Source organism: Lutra lutra, chromosome 6 (assembly GCF_902655055.1).
Source record: "Lutra lutra chromosome 6, mLutLut1.2, whole genome shotgun sequence".
Classification (NCBI taxonomy): domain Eukaryota; kingdom Metazoa; phylum Chordata; class Mammalia; order Carnivora; family Mustelidae; genus Lutra; species Lutra lutra.
In genome coordinates, this window is record NC_062283.1 from 132220861 (window position 1) to 132243306 (window position 22446).

Below are 22446 nucleotides of genomic sequence, written 5' to 3' on the forward strand. Positions count from 1 at the left end.
TGCTTTCAAAGCAGCTGCCGCACTCGACCAACTCCAAGGCTTGGCGAGCCACATGGTGGAAGGTAGGTAGAGCCGGAGCCCTCCGAGGCTGGGCGCCACGTTGCTTTTCTCTTTTTAAATGGGGAGACATCGCTTCTGGCTATTGTGTAAACGGGTCGAGAATTGCGTTTACTCGTACATCAGCTAAGGCACCAGCAGAATTAAAGTGCCTTCTAATCCGACTCTTAGCAACATGTGAGTCACGGACAAATACTGAGTTTTAACGCGTGGCTTCTTTCGCCTTGGGGAAACGCACTTTAGAGAATGGCCAAGTACCTCAGCAATCGCGGTGAACTGCACAGGATCAAAACCACCACGCCATCCCAGGAGTGGCCACCGCCCCCGCCGAACCCCGCCAACCCTTCCTAAGGATCCACCCATGTTCTGTGCTAATCAGTTGTTTAACGCAGCACGGCGCAGACTTTCCTCACTCCCTTCCCGTTCTCCCCACCCATTCTGCATTCGACCCCAGGTTTCTAAACCCCAGCGTGACCACACAGCGCCGTCTCCCGCCTAGGGGACAGCTCGAACCCGAACCGCAGCGCGGCGGGTATCTCCCCGCGCTCCTGGCAGGCGGGCCGCCAGCCAGCCGCAACTCGCGGCTGTTGATTGACAGGCGGCAGCAGCAATGAGCCTCAGGGGCGGGATGCTGCGTCACTTCCTGGCCTTTCGGGGGAGACGGAGTATATAAATGCAGTGCTCACGCAGCGCTCTCGCTTCCACAGTATGGCCGGCGACATTAGCTAGCGCTCGCTCTACTCTCTCTAACGGGGAAACAGCGGACTACAAGAGACTGAACTGTATCTGCCTCTATTTCCAACAGACTCACGTTCAACTTTCGCTCACAAAAAAAGCCGGGAAAATTTTATTAATCCTTTTTTTTTTAAAAAAAGTTAATATAAAATTATAGCAAAAAAAAAAAAAAAAAAAAGGAACCTGAACTTTAGTAACACAGCTGGAACAATCCGCAGCGGCGGCGGCAGCAGCGGGAGAAGAGATTTAATTTAGTTGATTTTCTGTGGTTGTTGGTTGTTCGCTAGTCTCACGGTGATGGAAGCTGCACATTTTTTCGAAGGGACCGAGAAGCTTCTGGAGGTTTGGTTCTCCAGGCAGCAGCCCGACGCAAACCAAGGATCTGGAGATCTTCGCACCATCCCCAGGTGGGTGCTGGGGGCTGTCGTCGCCTCGAAGGCATCAGCCTCGGGCTGGGGGCGGGGGCCGTGTGCCCGCAGCCTTCAGGTGGGGGCACGTCCCCGGGTGGGGCTCGTTTCGGGGGGCTCTGGTGGGGCTGCGATGTTGGGGGGGGGGGAGCGGCCGCGTCCACGCGGGGCACGAGCCGGCTCCTCCCGTCGCCGTTGCTGAGCCGGGCGCTGCCCGGGGGGAGGGGAGGAGGCCGGCGCGCCGCGTGCTCAGGTAACGTCCCCCGCGCGGCGTGCGGGGCGGCGGGCGGCGCCACTCGGGGTGGTTTGTGGGCCCGCGCGGTCGGGCTTTTCCCTCCGGAGTTGGCGGTCCGGGGCCTCGGTTGGGGACGTCTTGGGGCCGCGCTGGCTGCCTCCCGGCAGGTGTGGCTCAGCAGGCTTAGTCAGGCGCTAATTTGGGCGTGCCCGTCTCGGGGAGCGAGGAGGGAGGGAGTGAGTCCGAAGCCGGGCTGGTTCTCCCCTCGTGCTGCGGGAGGAGGGGGCTCCCCCGCTCTCGGACCGAGGGTCTGGAGCGCAGGCCTCCCTCCCTCCCGCGGTCCGCGCTGGCAGCATGTGGCGCCCGGGCGGAGGGGATTGGGCGGGAGCAGTGTCGCAGTGGCTGGGCCCCACCGCCGCCCTAATGTGCTCTGCACCAAATCCTTTTCTGGGCGGCCCCGGGAGACGGCCTCGGAGCCCACTGAAGCTTGCCCCGGAGACTCTTGACCTTGGGTGTGTAACCTGTTAACCGCGTCGGCGGGTTCCGGGCGAGGTGCGGGGTGCTGGGAGGTTTGACTGCATTTACGGGCTAGAGGCCCGTCTGAGCCAGGACATAATACCTTTAGTGCCTAAGCTTGCAAAGGAATCTGGGGCCCCGGCCTCCCACCCCGGCGGTCACGCGAGAGAGCTTGGCTGATCGCACAGAAGAGAGAGGACTTCTGGTGGTTTGGAGAAAGCCGAGCGCAGATAAAAGCGCAGCCGGTTGCGAAGGTGCTGGGCCTTTCGTCGCGGCGCTCACACCGCTATCCACCGCTTGCCTTGCCGCGCACAAGTGCGGCGAGTGTGGCAGTGTCGCGGAGGAACCGGCGCGGCTGCCTCGTTGAGGCGACGACCAATGAGCTCCTGGGCCCGAGCAAGAGCCTGGCCCCAGGGTGTGGGCCAATGGGCGTTTCAGGAATGTAGGCTGCGCTTGCCGCCGTCCCTGACAAAAAGCAACTGGAGAAGGGGATCCAGGCGGACACGTGCTGCCGGGACTTTTAAGGCAGTCTATCTTGAGGGATTCTCCTGCTGGAAAGCGTCCTGTTTGCTAAAATGTGACAGGGCTCATTTTTCAGGCTTTGTGCGTCGCATAAAATGTCTAACGTAGCCCTTTACTACGTGCCAGGCTGAGCTTTAAACACTTAATATTATAGGAAGCAGTTACTTACAAAAACGGGGAAGCTTAGTATTTCCTCCATTTCACAAAGGGGAGAATTCGCTGGTGGTGGTGGTGGTTTGCGTCTGATTAAACAATTGTGATTAAATAATCCTGTCAATGAAGAAGACTTACTAGTGTGTAAGTCTTATAAGGTGTATAACAAACTGTTTTGCTCTGGCTCTTCAAATGTTTGGAAGCTTTAAATTTGTAAGCTCGCATTCTTAATAAAGAGGGTTTTTCCTCCCTCCAAGTGCTTGGGCAAAAATGCCAGAATTTAAGCTTCGGCTTTTCTGGTTAAGTTCGGAGTCAAGGAGCATGGAGAAAGGCTTATAAAAGGGTAGCTTGTTTTCTTTATAGGTTTGAGAACCACTTTTCCTTTGTACTTTGGGCAGCTGTAATTGTTTTGCTTCCTCAATGTGGCTTTTAAAATGACGGCAAAAGTTAAACCTTAAAGGGCAGAATATTGTTTTGTTTGTGAATTTAGTGCCACAACGTCTTACAGACATTAAATATTCGTTAAGTCAGATTTGAGAGTTTACATCACATTTCAGCTGTTGGAGATAGAGCAGGTAAGAACTGAAAAATCTGTTGCATTTAGCTGAAGTTCATTGGCATCCTTGGTAGGGACTTTTCTCTGTGACCTGTCAAGCAAGGATGTACAGGTTAGGTTATTTACAAGGAGGTAAAAAATAACGTGAAAAATAGTAGATGCTAGGTAAATCATCTAAAATTAACCGCCTGGCCAGAGGGATCATTGGCCTCTAATCTGTTGAGTTGGGAGTTGCAGGGCCCAGAGGAGGATTATAATCTAGTAAGTAAAGCATAATGAAATGGTTAAGTACATTGCCATATAATATCTAAGTTTTAATTCAGACAGCATTTAATAATTAGCTGTTTGATGTCTCCTCATCTCTAAAATGAAGATAATAATGGCGTACCTCTCTTTGTATGGTCTTTTGTAAGGATTAAGTGGGTGGGTATACGTAGAATACTTACGATCTGACACAGGATAACCACTCTATAAGTATTACTATCATCTTTGGGGGAAGTTGTTTGGTTTGCCTTTAAAGACCATCTGCCCCCCACTCCCCGCACCTTTTTTTTTTTTTTTTTTTTTTTAAGATTTTATTTACAAGAGCGCGGGTGCGCAAGGCGGCAGGGGTGGGGGAGTTGTTCAGGAGAGAGTGAAGTGGACTCCTGGCTGAGCAAGGAGCCTGGCATGGGGCTCAATCCCAGGACCCTGAGATCCTGACCAAAGCTGAAGGCCGACGTTTAACCGACTGAGCCACCCAGGCGCCCCTCCTTTTCTCCTTTTTTTAAGCAAATAGGCTGTTAATTGTTAATACAAGTATGTTGCTATGAACAAGTATGTTCATAATAGTATGAACACTAATACGTCATTTAGTATACCATATTGTGTGAGCAATATGTATGTGTTTCTGTTACATACACACCTAGGAGTAGAATTGTTGAGTCATAAGCTGTGCATATATATATCCAGCATGAGGGTGCTAGTTGCTCCATATCTTCATCCAACACTTGGTATTATCTTTTTAATTTTAGCTATTGTGGGTGTATAATAGTTCATACTTCCCATCGGACTAATAGAGTTGAGCATCCTTTCATATCTTTATTTGCCATTTGGGTATCTTTTGTGAAATGCTGCCTGGTTTTGTTTTTTTTTTTTAATACCTTTGCAGTTTGTAGGAGTTCTTAATATATTGTGGATTAATTCTAATATGTGTATTACAGATATCTTTCACCCTCAGTGGCTTCCCCTTTCACTCTATTAGTGATATCTTTAGAAACAGGAGTGCATAGGTTTTGTTTTGTTGGGGGGGGTTAAGATTTTACTTAGGTGTTTGAGAGAGAGCATGAGCAGTGGTGAGGGGCAGTGAGGGAGAAACGGACTCAGCACTGCGCAGAGAGCCTGAAATGGACCTTGATTCTGGGACCCGGGGATAGTGACCCAAGCTGAAGGCAGAGGCTTAACCAACTGAGCACCCCAGTATTGCATAGTTTTAATGTAATCCAACTTAGCAATATTTTCCCTTTAATGGTTAGGAGGGTTTATATGGTTTTTTATTGTTGTTGTTTCAGGTTTTTTTGTTTTGTTAATTTTTTTTAAGTAACCTATATAGGCAGCATAGGGCTTGAACTTGATCAAGAGTCTCCTGCTCTACCAACTGAGCCAGCCAGCTGCCTCTGGTTAGCAGTTTTGCATCCTATTTAAGATAACCTTTGCTCATTTTAGATTAATGAACATGTTCTTTTTTCCTCCTAAATTTCATTTTGCTTTTCATATTTAGCTCTGCACTCCATCTGGAATTTTATTTTTAATGCAGTATGAGGGAATACAGTGCACTTGAAGCAAAATTGGCTCATCTTTCCAAGCTTTAACTCCTAAGTCGATATGGAACTTCTCTGTTGAACGTTTCCTGCTCTCCTGTAGGCCATTTAGTGGAATTTACCTTACTTGTAATCTGAACAAATTACAGAACACTGAGAATCTTTTTTACTAACTTATCAAGGGAGACAAAGTGCACATTATATAGTTGTTTTTGTTGTTTTGAGAGAGTACGAGAAGGGACAGAGGGAGATTTTTTTTTTTTTTTTTTAAGGTTTAATTTATTTGGGTAAGAGGGAGAGGGAAGGCAGACCCCCCCCACCACCACCACCACCAAGTACAGAGCACAATGCAGGGCTCAATCCTCAGGACCATGAGACCATGACCTGAACTGAAGTCAAATGCTTAACCCACTGAGCCACCCAGGGGCCTTGGGGAGAGAGAATATGAAGCAGGCTCCATGCTTAGCATGGAGCCCAATGCAGGCCGGATCTGGGCTGAAATCGAGAGTCAGTCACTTAACCAACCAAGCCACCCAGACGCCCCTTCTTGTTCTTGGGTTGTGAGATAAGCCCACATCGGGCTCTAAAAAATAAATTTTAAAAATGGAAAATCTTCTGTGGCTCAGGTTGAAGAATAATGGTTAACGATATGTTGAAGAAAAAGCTACAGTCCAGTGTATCCATATGAATAAAGGAATAGATGATATAATGTTCCAAAATTATTTCACACATTACTTGAATTTGAATGTGAAAGGAAGGATGATATATTAGGTTTAACCTGCGGTTTTTCAGATTTCAAAAGGACGTGAACAGAAATCGGTGATCATATATTAAAAGGTCTTAGGGTTGTTGGACCAAACAAAAGCCTTTTATGTTATAGGAAATGGCAGCTATGGGGAGGAAGTCTGTTAGAAAATAAGAAATTTTCCTGAGAAGAAAGATTTTTGCTTTTGAATTTATAACTCTGAGGGACTATTCATAGTAATGAGGTGCATTCAGATGGGAGATTGTAGTGGAGGTGAAGAGAATAAATAACTGTGGGAAGGTTAGAGGTGTATTATTTGCACACTTACTGTGAAACCATAAAAACTGGAATCTATAGTGTTCATGTTGGAGAAGACATTTAGGATTAGTGGGATGTTTTGGCTGTTTTCAGGTTTTGTGAGCTAAAATTTAATTTTTAGTGAAGGATTGGGGGCAGTTGGAAAGATTGTAATTTACACTTCAACATTAACTTTCCCAGAACTCTGCCTTGCTTAACCACATCATTGCACAGTATCAGTGATTTTACATTGACGAAATTTACAACCCATTGCCAAGAAACCTTTTAGTGTAAATGGGGGGGGGGGTTGTAAATTTTTTTTTTTTTAAGATTTTATTTATTTATTTGACAGATCACAAGTAGGCAGAGAGGCAGGCAGAGAGAGAGGAAGGGAAGCAGGCTTCCTGATGAGCAGAGAGCCTATATGGGGCTCAATCCCAGGACCCTGGGATCATGACCTGAGCCAAAGGCAGAGGCTTTAACCCACTGAGCCACCCACGTGCCCCTCGTATATGTTTTGAAGTTAGAAATCTTCATATTGAATTAAGCTTCCTTACATTCTTAACAAAAGTTTCAAAAAAGTTTGAACTGCTATCCCAAAGCACTCATTTTAAAGAAGTATGCATTGAAAGTAATAATCAACTGAATGTAGCAGTGTTTATACTAATAGTGATTAAAATTTTAAAGCTTGATAGAGAATTTAATATTGGAATTAAAATTAGCAGTGTATTTTCAGTTGGTTTCTTTGAACAAAAGGGGAAGGTGTTTTTCTGGATATCTGAACTGCCCTAATTCAGGGAAAGGTATACTCAGAATTTAACTTCTGGTCAGTCTAGGCTTTGCTGAAGAATGATGTCCTATTTTAGGATGCTGTTGACCCAAACAAAGACTAATGTTTTGGGTAAGATACGAATGTAGTGTGGTAAGGGAAAAGTCTCTAAAACAGACCGATCAGGCTGTTACCTAAGGTCACAGCTCATGGAAACTTCATGTAGTTGTGTGACTTCTGGGTAAATTACTTGGTAACCCTGAAACCAGTTTTTATTCGCATGGAAACCTTTTAAATGCAAATTTCTGGGCACCATTTGCAGCATGTCTGACCTACTGGATCTGACCTACTGACCTACTGGTATATTCTACCAAGGATCCAACTCATCAGGTGATGAGAGTGATTACTCTGACGGATTTCTTCCACCTGCCAGCAGCCTTGTTCCATAGACATTTACTTTGTAAAACTGTGATTTGAAAGAATCTGAACACTGGAACTCCTGGGTGGCTCAGTTGATCATGATCCTGGAGTTGTGGGATCCCACAAGCAGCCTGCTTCTCCTGTCGGCTGCTCACCCTGCTTGTACGTGCACGTTCAAATAAATAAAATCTTTAAAAAAAAAAAAAAAAAAGACTAGCATTTTTAACCATTTTTAAGTGAGTAGTATTCTAAGTATAGTCACATTGCTGTGCAACAGGTCTCTAGAACTTTTTCATCTTACAAAACAAACTATACCTATTAATTGCCCCTTTCCTCTTCCAGAGTCCTTGGCAACCATCTCCTTTAGGATTTTGACTGCTTTATTAGGTACTTCATAGGAGTGTGAGTACCTCATAAATGGAATCATACAGTCAGTATTTGACCTTCCATGACTGGCTTATTTCATGTAGCTTATTTCAAGGTTCTCAAGATTCATCCGTGTTGTATGTATATATAACACTTTATTTATCTAGTAATCCTTTGGTAGACATTTAGGTTTCTTCCATCTCCTGACAGTTGTGAACGACAACACGGGTGTACAAATACCTCTTCCAGACCTTGTTTTGAATTCTTTTGGATGTGTACCCAGAAGTGGAATTGCTGGATCGGTCATATGGTATATTCTATCTTCAGGGTTTTGAGGAATGTCCATACTGTTTTCTCTAATGGCTTTACTATTTGATACTTTCACCAGTGATGCACAGATGTTAAAATTTCTCCGCATCTTTGCCAAAACTTGTATTTTTAATAGTAGACATCCTAATGGATGTGAGGTGTTATTTCATGGGTTTGATTGGCATTTCTCTTAACTATGTGATTTGAGCATCTTTACATATGCTTGTTGGCTGTTTTTAGAAAACTGTCTATTCAAGTCCTTTGTCAGTTTCTTATGGGGTTAATTTATTTAGTTACTTATTTTAAGATTTTTAAGTAACCTCTGTAACCAACGTGGGGCTCGAACTCACAACCCCATTTTAAGAGTCCCACACTCCCACCTACTTAAATAGCCATGTGCCCTATTGAGTTATTTGTTTTTGTTCTTGGGGAAGTTCCTTAAATATTCTGGATATTTACCTTTTATCGTCTATATGATTTACAAGTATTTTCTCCTTTTAGTACTTTCCTGTGATGTGCAAAAGTTAAGTTTGGTGTAATGTAGTCCCTTTTGTCTGCTTTTGTCCTTTTGGCTGTGTTTTTTTGTGTCCTATCCAAGAAAGCATTGCCAGATCCAGTGTCCTGAAGCTTTCCCCTATGTCCTAGGTCGGTCTTAATTTTGGTCTTTAATGTATTATTTTTTGTAGATGGTGTAAGGTAAGGATACAACCTCATTCTTTTGTGTAGACATCCAGTTTTCTTACCACTGTTCAGTGGCTCCCTACCCCCCCCCCCCCCCAATTTTGTACTCGTGGCACCTTTATTTGAAGGTCATTTGTCCATTTTGGGTTTTGTTGAATCACATGACCTAGAAGTCTGTCGTCTTAGTGTATCTTTTCCCTTGTAAATGTTCCAGCTTAACTCTGTTTTTATTAAATCACAGATTCTTTAAGAAAACTTCAAATACACTATACTGTTAATGTTTTGCTTTCTGGCATGGTGACCTAGTATTCAGTCCATGTACCGTTGGTGGTAAAGAGCATCCTATTTTGGAGAGGGGGATACTTACCATGATTTGGGTGTGGCTATGATCCCATAAAGCTTTATTTGCAAAAGGAGGCTTATTTTCCTGAAAAAAGTGTGATAACATAATAAGCTGAAATTCTCTGCTGTTTTTGATGTTGGTTTTTTCAACTTTTTTATATACATGTATAGCATTGTATTGGCTTTTTCGGTTTTCTCTCACATCTTGCCCCTGGATTTATTCTTTTTTCGAGCCTATTGGTTCTCCTGATGCTGTCTTTTTGGTTGATCATTCAGCTGTGTTTTAAGGTGTTTTAAAGCAGCTGCATTCTTTCATACTGTGACTTCGAAAAATACTAGAGGATTTTTTTTTTTAAGATTTTATTCATTTATTTGACAGACAGAGGTCACAAGTAGGCAGAGAGGCAGGCAGAGAGAGAGGAAGGGAAGCAGGCTCCCTGCTGAGCAGAGAGCCCGATATGGGGCTCAATCCCAGGACTCTGGGATCATGACCTGAGCCGAAGGCCGAGGCTTTAACCCATTAAGCCACCCAGGTGCCCCAGAGAATTTTTTTTTTAAGGTGAGGAAGAGTTTGGTTGCAAAATTTATTAACTAATGGTGAATGAGTGCAGGAGCATTTTGGTTTCCCTCAGAATGGAATGCACACTGCTTTCTTTTGGATTTACTAAAAACCTTGGGCAGAGTGCATGGGACAGCTGAGGACTTTGAAAAGTAAATGTTGGCAGGTGATTTAAGGAAACCATAACTCAAAATACCCCTGAAACAACTGTGATTTCCCATTTCTTCGTGCCCCCCCGCCCCCCCCCCCCCCCCGCCTCCTTTTTGATTATCTCTTGGGGTCATCTGAAAAGCTGCCAGAAGCTGGTAACTGCACACTAGTTTCAGACAAAAGTGGTTCCAGGATAGGTCCTCTTTTTCTGGTCTGCAGAGAAAGAAAGGGGGCTGGCTCCTTTGGGTCAGAGAGAGTAGGGAAAATCCCTTTTTTGTTTTTTTATTGCTTTGCTTGTGTGTGTGTGTTCTGCCCACAGCGCAGGCAGCCCTGTAACCGTTGTGGTGGCCAGACAGATGCCTAACACTCTGGGTGTAGGAGGGGGAACCGCTTTTTGACCAGAGGCACTGTGGTCCCAAGAGTGAAGAGCATCATGGATATTCCTACTGCTCTTTTCCTTTTTTGTAGCCCAAGTTACAGATAGTCACAGGCAGCCTACTGCAGGTGGACAAACTAAAGCCTTGGGTTTCTAGCCAGAGGACCCAAGATTACGGGAAGGAGAGAGGTGAAGTAAGTGATCCCATAAAGATTTAAAAACACCCCTGAGCTGCTCCTATATAGATCTGGTCATAAACAGTATATTAAAGGCTTTTGAAAACTAATAGATCACCTTGCAGTCCCAGTCTGGCCAGTGGGTGACACAGAAGCAGGACAGATCTGAATACCATGTCAAGAGCTTTCATAACTAAACTGGAACCATAACATAACCCAGAGAAGCTGGATAAAAAACTTGAAGACTGAACCCAAGCATTCCAACTGCCTGCTAAAACTTTTAAAAATCAACATGCTCCTCAGGATTTAAACAAGATTTAAAATTACATAACATCAAAATGTTCAGGATGCAATCATTAATTGCTCAATTTATGAATGAGAAGTTTTCAGCATCCCTCAAAGGAAAAAGACAACCTCAAGGTGATTGTAGGTAAAGCTTTACAAACAGCTGTCCATAACCATTCTATAAGAAGAATGAACACTCTTAAAAGGAAAAGATAAAGGCTTAGAGAAATAGAAGATGGAACCGGACAATAACTACTGAAATAAAAAGTTTCCTGGGCAGGCTTCTAGTATATTGGAGATGACAGAAGAGTGAGTGAACTTGAAGATAGATCAGTAGGAATTACCCATTCTGAACATTTTGAACACAGAAAAAAGATTGGGGGCAGCAAATAGTCCCACAGGTCCTAAACAGTAAAGGAGCATGTAACAATTTTAGATTTAAAAATTTTAAGGCTGTATGGGGCGCCTGACTGGCTCAGTCAGAGCATGCGACTTTTGATCTTGGTTGTGGGTTCAAGCCCCAGAGATTACTTTTAAAAATAACAAAAAACAAAAGTTGTTGGTTTTTTTGTTGTTGTTGTTGTTGTTTTTTGTTTTGTTTTTGTTTTTGTTTTTGTTTTTGTTTTTTTTTAAGATTTTATTTATTTATTCGACAGAGATCACAAGTAGGCAGAGAAGTAGGCAGGGGAGCAGGAAGCAGGCTTCCTGGTGAAGCAGAGAGCCCGATGCAGGGCTGGGCTGGATGCGGGGCTCGGTCCCAGGACCTTGGGATCATGACCTGAGCCGAAGACTGAGGCTTTAACCCCCTGAGCCACCCAGGCGCCGCACCCCTTTGCTTTCTTCTTTTATTGTAGATGTGAGATAAAGGATCCCAACTAAACTTTCTGTGGTAATCATTTCACAAAAGTGTAAGTCAAACCATTGTGCTGTGTACCTTAAGCTTAGAGTGATGTATGTCAGTTATAAAATGGGGTGAAGGAGTCTGCATGAATAGTGAATATAACTGAGGAGGTAGCGTTTCCAGTGGGTGGAAGAGACTATTTGCAAGAGTGCTGACTTCTAGTGAGAAGTTATTAAGACCTGAATTAGATAAGCTCTAAAGAGACCCGTAATTTTATTACTTACCTACGTATCCAGTGCTTAAATTCTTTCCATCAGGTAGGTAAATTTTGTATGCATTATGTAATTTAATCTTTATCAGTCATGTGAAGTAGGTTTTAATTGCCGGCCAGGTATAAAGAAACAAAGCCCAGAGACAATTAATTGCAAGAAATGTCACAAAGTTGGCCACCTGAGTGGCTCCGTCGGTTAAAGCGGCTGCCTTCAGCTCAGGTCATGATCACAGGGTCCTGGGATCGAGCCCCCCTCACCAGACTCCCTGCTCAGCGGGGAACGTGCTTCTCCCTTTCCCTTTCCTGCTCCCCTGGCTTTGCTCTCCGTCTCACTCACTGTCAAATAAGTAGCATCTTTAAAAAAAAAAAAAAAAAGAAAAGAAATGTCACAAAGCAGAAAAGCAATAGCTTCTTTTAGAGCCCCATTATTCCTTTTTTTTTTTTCTTTTCATTAAAGATATCATTTGTGAAATACAGTGGGTTCTGAAATGTTCATACATTAGTGAACTTTGAGTCTTAGAAATAGGAAAGGCCAAGCTATTGCATGACCACCTACAATAAGAGAATTAAAATAACAGTTCGTGTTGCTCAGAAATGCATCTTTTTTTTTTTTTTTAAGATTTTATTTATTTATTCGACAGAGAGAGATCACAAGTAGACGGAGAGGCAGGCAGAGAGAGAGAGAGAGAAGCAGGCTCCCCGCTGAGCAGAGAGCCCGACGCGGGCCTCTATCCCAGGACCCTGAGATCATGACCCGAGCCGAAGGCAGCGGCTTAACCCACTGAGCCACCCAGGCGCCCTCAGAACTGCATCTTAATTGTAACTTTTTTCTTCCTAAACAACAAATTGTATAATTTAAAAAACTTGAAACAGGGCGCCTGGGTGGCTCAGTCATTAAGCATCTGCCTTCAGCTCAGGTCATGTTCTGGGGTCCTGGGATCTCCCTGCTTGGCAGGAAGCCTGCTTCTCCTTCTCCCACTCCCCCTGCTTGTGTTCCCTCTCTAGCTGTGTCTCTATCAGGTAAATAAAATCTTTAATTGAAACAAACTGCCAAGATATGGCCCACTCTATTGTGTATTTTTTTTTTTCTTTTAAAGATTTTATTTATTTCTTTGAGAGAGAATGAGATAGAGAGGCTGAGAAGGGGGAGGATCAGAGGAAGAAGCAGACTTCTGGCAGAGCAAGGAGCCCAGTGTGGGACTAGATCCTGGGACTCCAGGATCATACCTGACCTGAAGGCAGTCGCCCAACCAACTGAGCCACCCAGGTACCCCAAATGTGTATCTTTTTCTTTAACATAAACAGTTGGCACCTTTTTAAAAATTTAAAAATTGCTTGGCAGGGGCTTTTAGGTGATTCAGTCAGTTAAGTGTGTGACTCTTGATTTTGGGCTCAGGTAATGATCTCAGGGTTGTGAGATCAAGCCCTATGTCGGGCTCCACACTCAGTGGGGAATCTGCTTGAAATCATTCTCACTCTTTCTCCCCCCTCTCCTCCCACTTTCCATCTCTTAAAAGTAAAAATAAATTTAAATCTTTTTTTAGATTTTATTTATTTGACAGCACAAGCAGGGGGAGCTGGAGAGGGAAAAGCAGGCTCCCTGCTGAGCAGGGAATGGAGTGTAAGGCTCAGTCCCAGGATCCTGGAATTACAACCTGAGCCAAAGGCAGATGCTTAACCAACCACCCAGGTGCCCCAAAAATAAAAATAGATTTTAAAAACTCCTTGCTAAAGTTTTAGGCAAATAGGCTCTATAATCATTAGCAAGCCTAGGGCACCTGGGTGGCTCACTTGGTTTAAGTGCCTGCCTTCAGCACAGGTCATGATCCCGGAGTCCCAGGATCAGTCCCGCATTGTGCTCCTTCTAGCTCATCAGGGAGTCTGCTTCTCCCTCTGATCTACCCACCCCGCTTCATGTGCACTTGTGCGTGCGCTGTCTCTCAAATAAATAAAATCTTGAAATCATTAGCAAGCCTAACTAATCTAAGTTTTTTCAGGTAGGTCTCCGTACTGTTCAATTTAACCAATTTACCCAACATAGGAATTATGGCTTTCTGTGATTAGTCATATAGTTTCTTTTAGAAAATGATGAAACAGGCACAAAATGCTAGCAGGATTGACTGGTACTATGCTTGTGGGGTTTTGTTTTTGTGTTTGTTTTGTTTTGTTTTTAATTTTATTTTTTTTAAGTTACCTTTATACCCAACATGGAGCTTGAATTCACAGCCCTGAGATAGTGTTGCGTGCTCTACTGGCTGAGCCAGCCAGGTGTCCCTGTGCTTGATTTTTAATACAAAAGAATATTTGATAGGCAAAGACTCATTTTGACTTACTTCTTCGCTTGCTTGTTGGTGAAAGATGATTGTCCTTGGTTTGTGGGCTTAAATTTCCTCTGTGCATGGCTTATTCATTTCGTCATTTGTTTTTTCTTAGTAAATTACAAGTACCTTAAAATTTCCAGTTTTCCATTTTGCTCTCTGTTGGTGGATATGTCAATATAGGAGACTTTTTTTTTTTTTTTTAAGATTTTATTTGTTTATTTGACAGAGATCACAAGTAGACAGAGAGGCAGGCAGAGAGAGAGAGAGAGAAGCAGGCTCCCCGCTGAGCAGAGAGCCCGATGCGGGACTCGATGCGGGACTCGCTCCCAGGACCCCGAGATCATGACCCGAGCCGAAGGCAGCGGCTTAACCCACTGAGCCACCCAGGCGCCCAATATAGGAGACTTTTGAAATAAAATTGTTACCCAGAAGCTGGAACAAAAATGTGACAACAAATATAAAATGCAGGGTGTAAATTGTGTTAGAACACCAAATTGTAAAAGCTTTACAATTTTTATTCAAGTAGGCAAGTACTGTTATGACTTAATCATCTTTTTTGTTGTTGAATAATAGATCTGAGTGGGACATTCTTCTGAAGGATGTGCAATGTTCAATCATAAGTGTGACAAAAACTGACAAGCAGGAAGCTTATGTACTCAGGTAAGTCCTGCCAAAACAGGTGTTAGCAACCTGATTTCAGTCTGAATCATACTTTGCGTGGAATAGCAAATTGTTCTTCTGGATCCTAGTACTATAATCATTTTTACCTTACTTTGAAAAATAATAGTATAAAACAAAATGTTCAGTTTAAATGTCTGCAGTGTATAGGAGAAAGAAGAAAGCCATTCAACATGTTTATAGGTACAAAGCTAATTTATCCAATAAAAGCATTGGGGTTTTTTGTTTGCTTGTTTTATTTTTTTTATGTGAAAAGGGGTACACAAGCAAGGGGGTGGGGGCAGAGGGAGAGGAAGAAGCAGACTCCCCCCTGCTTATCAGGGAGCCCGACGCAGGGCTCCATCCCAGGACCCTGAGATCATGACCTGAGCTGAAGGCAGACACTTAACCAATGGAGCCACCCAGGCGCCCCAGTAAAAACATTTGTTTCTTATACATATTATAATGGGCCTTGCAGGTACAGTATTTAACATGGTTGCATAAAGTGCCTGGTTAATTACTAAGCTTATGATGTGGCCAGGCCCTAGGAATATAATGGTGAGTAAAAACAAATTTCTTTCCTCATGGAGTTTATTATCTAGTAAAAGAAGTAATGTTTACAGAAATACTTGTGAGAGTCCGTGCTACAAGCTGAAGTAAAGTATGACTTCAGTAAATAATAATGCTAAGATAGGTGAGGTGGGGAGGAAAGTTTAGTAGTAGAAGAGGGTTTGTGTAATGAACTAGTATGTTTTATGCCTAATACAAGGCCTTTCTGTGGGTTCCGGAACCTTAAATTTGGAGTTCTCTATAATAGAGAGGAATACTATAGTGCCTTTCTTTGCTTCCTTCAGATCTTCACATTTAAAATTAATAGCCAGATTTTACATTGTAAATAATAATAGATTAATTGCATCTCAGTAATACATAAACCTCATTATAACCTTGTGACTTTTTCCAAATGCAGTGAGAGTAGCATGTTTGTCTCCAAGAGACGTTTCATTTTGAAGACATGTGGTACCACCCTCTTGCTGAAAGCACTGGTTCCCCTGTTGAAACTTGCTAGGGATTACAGTGGGTTCGATTCAATTCAAGTAAGTAACCAAACACCTAATCTTTTTGTTTTCCCCTCCAGGCAAACATTAGGGCTCTGTGATAACGCATATGCCTAGTAAATAAATTTGTATATTTACTGCTTAGTTGTAATGGGTAATCACTGACTCTCCAAACTAAATGTACACATGTTCTCAGATTATTGCTTCCATTCCTGTTTAAAAGCTCAGAGCTTAAATAACTGCTCCAGAAATAATTAATGTACCTTGTCTCTACAGTTGTTGTGACCATCATGAGTAGATTGGTATTTTTTTAGTTTCCAGAAACTCACAGATGGGATCTGCATTTTTAATGCTTTCTTTCTTTCTTTCTTTCTTTCTTTTTTTTTTTTTAGATTTTATTTATTTATTTGACAGAGAGAGATCACAAGTAGACAGAGAGGCAGGCAGAGAGAGAGAGGGAAGCAGGCTTCCTGCTGAGCAGAGAGCCCGATGCGGAACTCGATCCCAGGACCCTGAGATCATGACCTGAGCCAAAGGCAGCGGCTTAACCCACTGAGTCGCCCAGGCGCCCCTTTAATGCTTTCTTGAGATTCTTCTCCACAGCTTAAAGTTGCCCTGTGTAACACTCTCTCATGGATGTTGGTCTGGAACCTTGCTCTGATGCAGTGGCCTTCATTTTTTGTTTATTGGCCAGCAAAAGACCACTTACCTTTTAAACATATTAAAGGGAAAATATGTTAAATTTCATTGGAGGAAATATTGATAGATTTGATTTTGGTATACATGTGCAAAAAATTGTTGACTAGGAAAGGTGATAGAATCCTACATATAAAGTTATTTGTCTTGGGGCGCCTGGGTGGCTCAGTGGGTTAAGCCGCTGCCTTCGGCTCAGGTCATGATCCCAGGTCCTGGGTTCGAGCCCCACATCGGGCTTTCTGCTCAGCAGGGAGCCTGCTTCCTCCTCTCTCTCTGCCTGCCTCTCTGCTTACTTGTGATTTCTCTCTGTCAAATAAATAAATAAAAATCTTTTAAAAAAAAAAAGTCTTAAAGTTATTTGTCTTTTTCAGAGCTTCTTTTATTCTCGTAAGAATTTCATGAAGCCGTCTCACCAAGGGTACCCACACCGGAATTTCCAGGAAGAAATAGAGTTTCTTAATGCAATTTTCCCAAGTGAGTTTAAATAGAATTGAAACCGTTTCCTTAGAAGATCTGTCCTTTCAGAGATCTTTTTATATATGTGAAAGCATGTGAATGCAAATATGGTGGGTTATAATTAAGATAAAAATATCAGTAAAGATTATAAATTTTAGAATGTGCATGCACATCAGGTCATTGGTTTTGAAAAGATGATCACTTGCCGGAGGGAGGGATCATGCTCTAATTTATATCTTAGTGGTTTGTTCATCCAGAACAATGCATAGTGTCTTCATACACTCATGCTAAGATGCTGGTCCATGTTAAGAAACTCTGGCCTGCCATTCTATTCAGGAATTGAGCTGGCTTAAAAATGATCAACACAATGAGATCATAGTGTCTCTTCAAACAAATTGGCAAGATTTTCTTCCATTTACTAAGCTTTTATTTATAGACCTTCTCTTTTTGAGCTTCAAGGTCAGGGAACTAAAGGTTATCTAATCTAACACCCTTAACACTCTTATATCCTAGATGTGGCTGAAAACCTAGGATGATTTTACTAACTTCGCACAAAACCACTGATGGGCAGGATTTAAGATTTCCGTCCCCTCCTCCCTCACAGGCATGGAAAAGAAAGTCCGATTTTTATCCTATTCTTACCCATTAATAAGATACTACACAAGGCTGTGTCAGTGATAAGTATAATTTAGTATAAATATCTCCCAGTTAATTTATTGTGTTGAGTGAGGCTTTGGAACAAAAATATGGAAAGAATGTATTACATAAAATTATTTGTACTTCCTTGGGAATGTAGATAAATGGGTGATCAAATTCCATTTCCTTAATGGAGTTTTAGGGGAGAGTGAGCCAGAGTTTTCTCAGCACTCAGACTAATGCACTAGCTGAAGTATGTCTCTGAATAACGGTAAAATAAATAGTTTAGTGAACTGTTTTTTTTTAAGGGATGACAGAGGGCATTCTGCCTACTTGTGAACTCACTTCCCTTCACTGATAACATTTCTGATAGGAGGCAAGCACTATCACCCTAACCAGTGGAAGGGTGGGGGCAAAGCTATTCTACCAAATGGAGCTGTTAAATTACTTTTCACTCTCTCCCTCAACAGATGGAGCAGCATATTGTATGGGACGTATGAATTCTGACTGTTGGTATGTTGGACACAGTTTTATGGATTTTTTTTTTCTTTGTCTCTATAGAATTTATCTTAAATTGCCATTTGTCCTTATTAGAAACTACTTTTTACTTCTGTATAGGTACTTGTATACTTTGGATTTCCCAGAGACTCGGGTAATCAGTCAGCCAGATCAAACCCTGGAAATTCTGATGAGTGAGCTTGACCCAGCAGTTATGGACCAGTTCTACATGAAAGATGGTGTTACTGCAAAGGATGTCACTCGTGTAAGCAGTTTCAAGAATAATTCTGGATCCTTCCTGGGGACTAAATATTTTAACTCATTCTCATTTTTCAAATTTCAAATTTTCAAATTCACTCTTTCCTTTCCCAGGAGAGTGGAATTCGTGACCTGATACCAGGTTCTGTCATTGATGCCACACTTTTCAATCCTTGTGGGTATTCGATGAATGGAATGAAATCGGATGTAAGTGATATTTTTCTTAATAATTATTAAATATTCAAGAGTATCCATTCTATTATTAACATAAAACTGTTTCTTTAAGGGAACTTATTGGACTATTCACATCACTCCAGAACCAGAATTTTCTTATGTTAGCTTTGAAACAAACTTAAGTCAGACCTCCTATGATGACCTGATCAGGAAAGTTGTGGAAGTCTTCAAGCCAGGAAAATTTGTGACCACCCTGTTTGTAAATCAGGTAATTTGTTTTATTATTGACAATAAAATCTTTCAGGAAATAAGGATAATCATGTTATCAAATGTATTCTAAGATGGCATATATAAGATATCTAGAAGTACTACTGTTAAGGTTACTGGTAGAGGAGATGCTTTGTATCTTTGATTAGACTTGGTCCTTACTTTATATGTAGTCCAGTTGATGGGTTCCTTCTGTCTTGTTTTTCCTGTAGATAGATGGACAGGTCGGGGGATAACATAAGATACCTCACTCCATCCACCCATGAGACAGCTGAAATACTCAAATGCCACAGTTTTTCTTCAGACAGTAGTCTTAAATACTTACTAAGTGACTGTTTTGTTTGAAAATATTTGTTCAGATTGGAAACACTAATGCTTTATTTAATTTTCTCCCCAGAGTTCTAAATGTCGCACAGTGCTTTCTTCACCCCAGAAGATTGACGGCTTTAAACGTCTTGATTGCCAGAGCGCTATGTTCAATGATTACAATTTTGTTTTTACCAGTTTTGCTAAGAAGCAGCAACAACAGCAGAGTTGATTAATAAAAATGAAGAAAAAACGCAAAAAGAGAACACACATAGAAGGAGGTGGTGGCTGCTTTTTAGATATTGATATCGGGGGCCATGCTTTCCATAACCACCACCTTGTAGCTGCAGAAAGCCCTAGATGTAATGATAGTGTAATCATTTTGAATTGTATGCATTATTATATCAAGGAGTTAGATATCTTGCATGAATGCTCTCTTCTGTGTTTAGGTATCCTATGCCACTCTTGCTGTGAAATTGAAGTGCATGTAGAAAAAAACTTTTACTATATGAAACTTTACCACACTTGTGAAAACAATTCAATTTGGTTTACGCACAGTGTAATATTTCTCCAGGTATCATCCAAAATTCCCCACAGACAAGGCTTTCGTCCTCATTAGGTGTTGGCCTCAGCCTAATCGTCTGGGACTGTTCTATTAAACTGCTGCCAGGATTTTACGTCCAGTTACCTCCACTTTCTAGAACATACTCTCTACTAATATTACTGAAACCAGTTTCTATTTCATACAGATGTTTTTTGCAACAGCGATTAAAGTTTATCTTCCATGAGTCAAGTCCTCTTAAGAAAATGATTGCAGTTTTCCATTTTGTGTCTTACTATTTTGACATTATTGCTTCCTGTACCTGTACTTCCTTTAATTGATTTTGTTCTCATCATGGTGTCTTGCCTCCCAAACACCCCTCCCCCCCAATAAAGCAATACACTGTTACACTGTGGGTTTATACTAATCTTATACCCGGGAGGGGGAAGGGAGAGTGGACCCTGGGCTTAATTTTCTTTTTAAAGTCAAGCGAGTTTGGCCTCCTTTTATATTGACATGGGCTCTTCTGGGAGATAGTGACAAAAATAAACCTGTTGTTGATGAGCAAGGAAGACACATACGTTTATATTAGGGTATACTGGCAGAACTGTTCCAGAAACTGCCATTCTCTGTTCCCATTAAATGAGATTAGCTTCTCATGAGTACCATGCGTTTAGTAACTTGCTAGTAAGTACTAGTATAATTTTACCACTTAAGTCTATTAGCAAGGAAATTAAGAATAAAGGTTGTATTTACAGGATTTAATAAGTCAGCTCAGATGATTTCACCTTAACTTTTACTTTAGTAGCTATCTCCAGTCATCTTCATTCATAATATACCATAAACTTTGGTTGAAATGGAGTCTGTCCTTGTCCTCTTGTGACTTAAAGTTCTTGGACTTTGTAATGCATTATGATAGTGTTCTGACTTGAACTGTTTCTCTTCCTGGTGTTGCTTTCACCATGATTTCATAGCATCAGGTGAAACTTCCCAGAACGAGACCCGTTCAGGTTATTCAGACATACACAATGAAGCAGAATGCTGTCCGGAATACAAAATTCCAAACTGGTCAATGGGAAATGACTAGAAATAAAGGCTTTGAGGAGTTGGCATCTTTTAGCTATATTTGCAATACGAGATTTGAGCAGCTGAGAAAACAGCAAAGTTGACTAAATTTTTTATATTCTTGTCCTCACAAAAATTTTTTTGATTCTTTCTGGATTGATGCAGTGATGTTTTTGTTCCTTCTGTATTTATAAATGAAACACTTTTTTTTAGTGTTTCTAAACATAAAATCTACTTGGTTTGAAATCAAGTGGTTGGAACACAAATTTTGACTTTTATTTTAAGCATGTTAATTCGAAGTTTCATTGAAGAAACTTTCAGTCAGTGGATCAGTTTGATTCTGTAATTAGCACACGGTACCTGATGTTTTGGTACTATTTTGAGGACCAATGCTCAAAGTGGATTTTGTTCTTGAACAGTGTCCCAGTAGATTTGATGACATTTGTTGGCTTGAGGTCTGATCTTTTTTTTTCTCCTAATAGATCTCTATCTAATGTTGAAAGACTGCACAAATTTGTATGGAATAAAGCCTAGAAAAATTAAAACTATAGATTAAATAGTAATTGAAATTAATCCTAGTGTGTATGATAGAAGAGGGAAAATTTTGGTGCCGTTATTTCTCTCTTCGTGGTGTTGGACTTAAATCAGTTGAAATGTATTTCTGTACCACAATTTAAGCTTCAATAAAAGTTTGCTTAATTCATTGTCCAGTGACATTCAGAAAGTTTTCTGTTTTCTGTTGTTGACATTCAGAAAGTTTTTGGTTATGTATACTATTTTAAAAATACATCTAGTTTTTGTGATTTGAGGAAATTTATATTTAATGGTTATTTTCTAACATTTGGGAGAGTAATCATGAAGACATAAGATCTTTAAGCTCCTGGGAGAATAATTTATACTCAGATTTAAGCATTTTTGTTAGGGGTTTCATAACTGAAGCTTAAAAGAAATAGCTGGGTTCTATATATGTATACTGGATATCAAAGAGTAGGAAGAGTAAGTAGTAAGACTAAGAAAGTGTGTTTGTGAATTGGGAGTTAAACCAAAAGTTTGGAGGTAAAGTGTTCAACCTTTGTTGAGGAATAGACGCGTACTGGTGACCGCGGGGAGGAAAAAGTTGTAAACACTTTATTTCATTCACCGGTATTTCTGTTAACTAGAACAGAGTTAAAACCTTGATGATTTTTTGCCATGTTAGGTACATATCTCATTTATTTGGCAAAATTTTGGTTAAGTTTCATGGTCTACAATAATCTGAAAGTCGGAGTCTTATAAAAATGTATACTCAGATCTTTCCCAGGAAAAGCAGATTAGAGAATATTTTCTATGATGTGAGTGAAAAAGGATGGGTCCTAGAAAAGTAAAATGTTGTCACGTAGCATAATACTGTCAACACCAGGTTCTTTTACAGGAACAGTTAAGTGACGAGATTCAGACATCTGAGTCGCAGATGCAGTATTACACTATGAAAGGTAAAGGACCTTACTTGCATTGTCCTGGCCAAATAACTCCAATTCCTGACTCCCCACCTTCAGACTAGAGGTTTTCTCCCCCCACTCCTTTTTTCTTGTTAAAATGGAAAACTTCTTTGGAGTCTATCCCTTCTACTGTGAGAGATTTTGTAACTGAGCTCTGCAGGGATTAGCTAGTACCTGAGAAAATAGATGAGATTTGTAATTAAACATTTCATTTGGAGAGTATTTAAAATAGTACATTGAATCTTCATATCCTACCTTAAACTGTCCTCAGTCATGCTCTGTTAGATCCATCTATCTACTGTACATCTTTTTTAGGGAAGATTTACAAAGTTGAATATGCAAATCTTAAACTACAGTTCCAGAAAGTGGATACATTTCTTAGTGCACAGCCATATTGGGACAAAAGTCTAATTTGGCAACTCAGTCTACTTCCACCCCCTAGCTAACTACTTTTCCAATTTTTTTCACCAT

The 22446-nt window shown here is 41.4% G+C and overlaps 1 protein-coding gene across 2 annotated transcripts; it reads left to right on the top strand.

The window, feature by feature from the left end:
- The first annotated feature begins 744 nt into the window (after positions 1–744).
- AMD1 (adenosylmethionine decarboxylase 1) lies at positions 745–22057 on the top strand. Of its 2 annotated transcripts, none has more exons than XM_047733585.1 (9): positions 745–1199; positions 14462–14548; positions 15513–15639; positions 16668–16770; positions 17859–17901; positions 18007–18151; positions 18259–18351; positions 18431–18586; positions 18983–22057. In XM_047733585.1, the coding sequence occupies exons 1-9, from the start codon at positions 1090–1092 to the stop codon at positions 19121–19123; spliced, it is 1005 nt and encodes a 334-aa protein (XP_047589541.1). In that variant the 5' UTR covers positions 745–1089; the 3' UTR covers positions 19124–22057. The 2 variants fall into 2 exon arrangements, with proteins under 2 accessions (XP_047589541.1, XP_047589542.1); XM_047733586.1 differs by lacking the exon at positions 745–1199 and adding an exon at positions 1513–1601.
- The last annotated feature ends 389 nt before the right edge of the window (positions 22058–22446 follow it).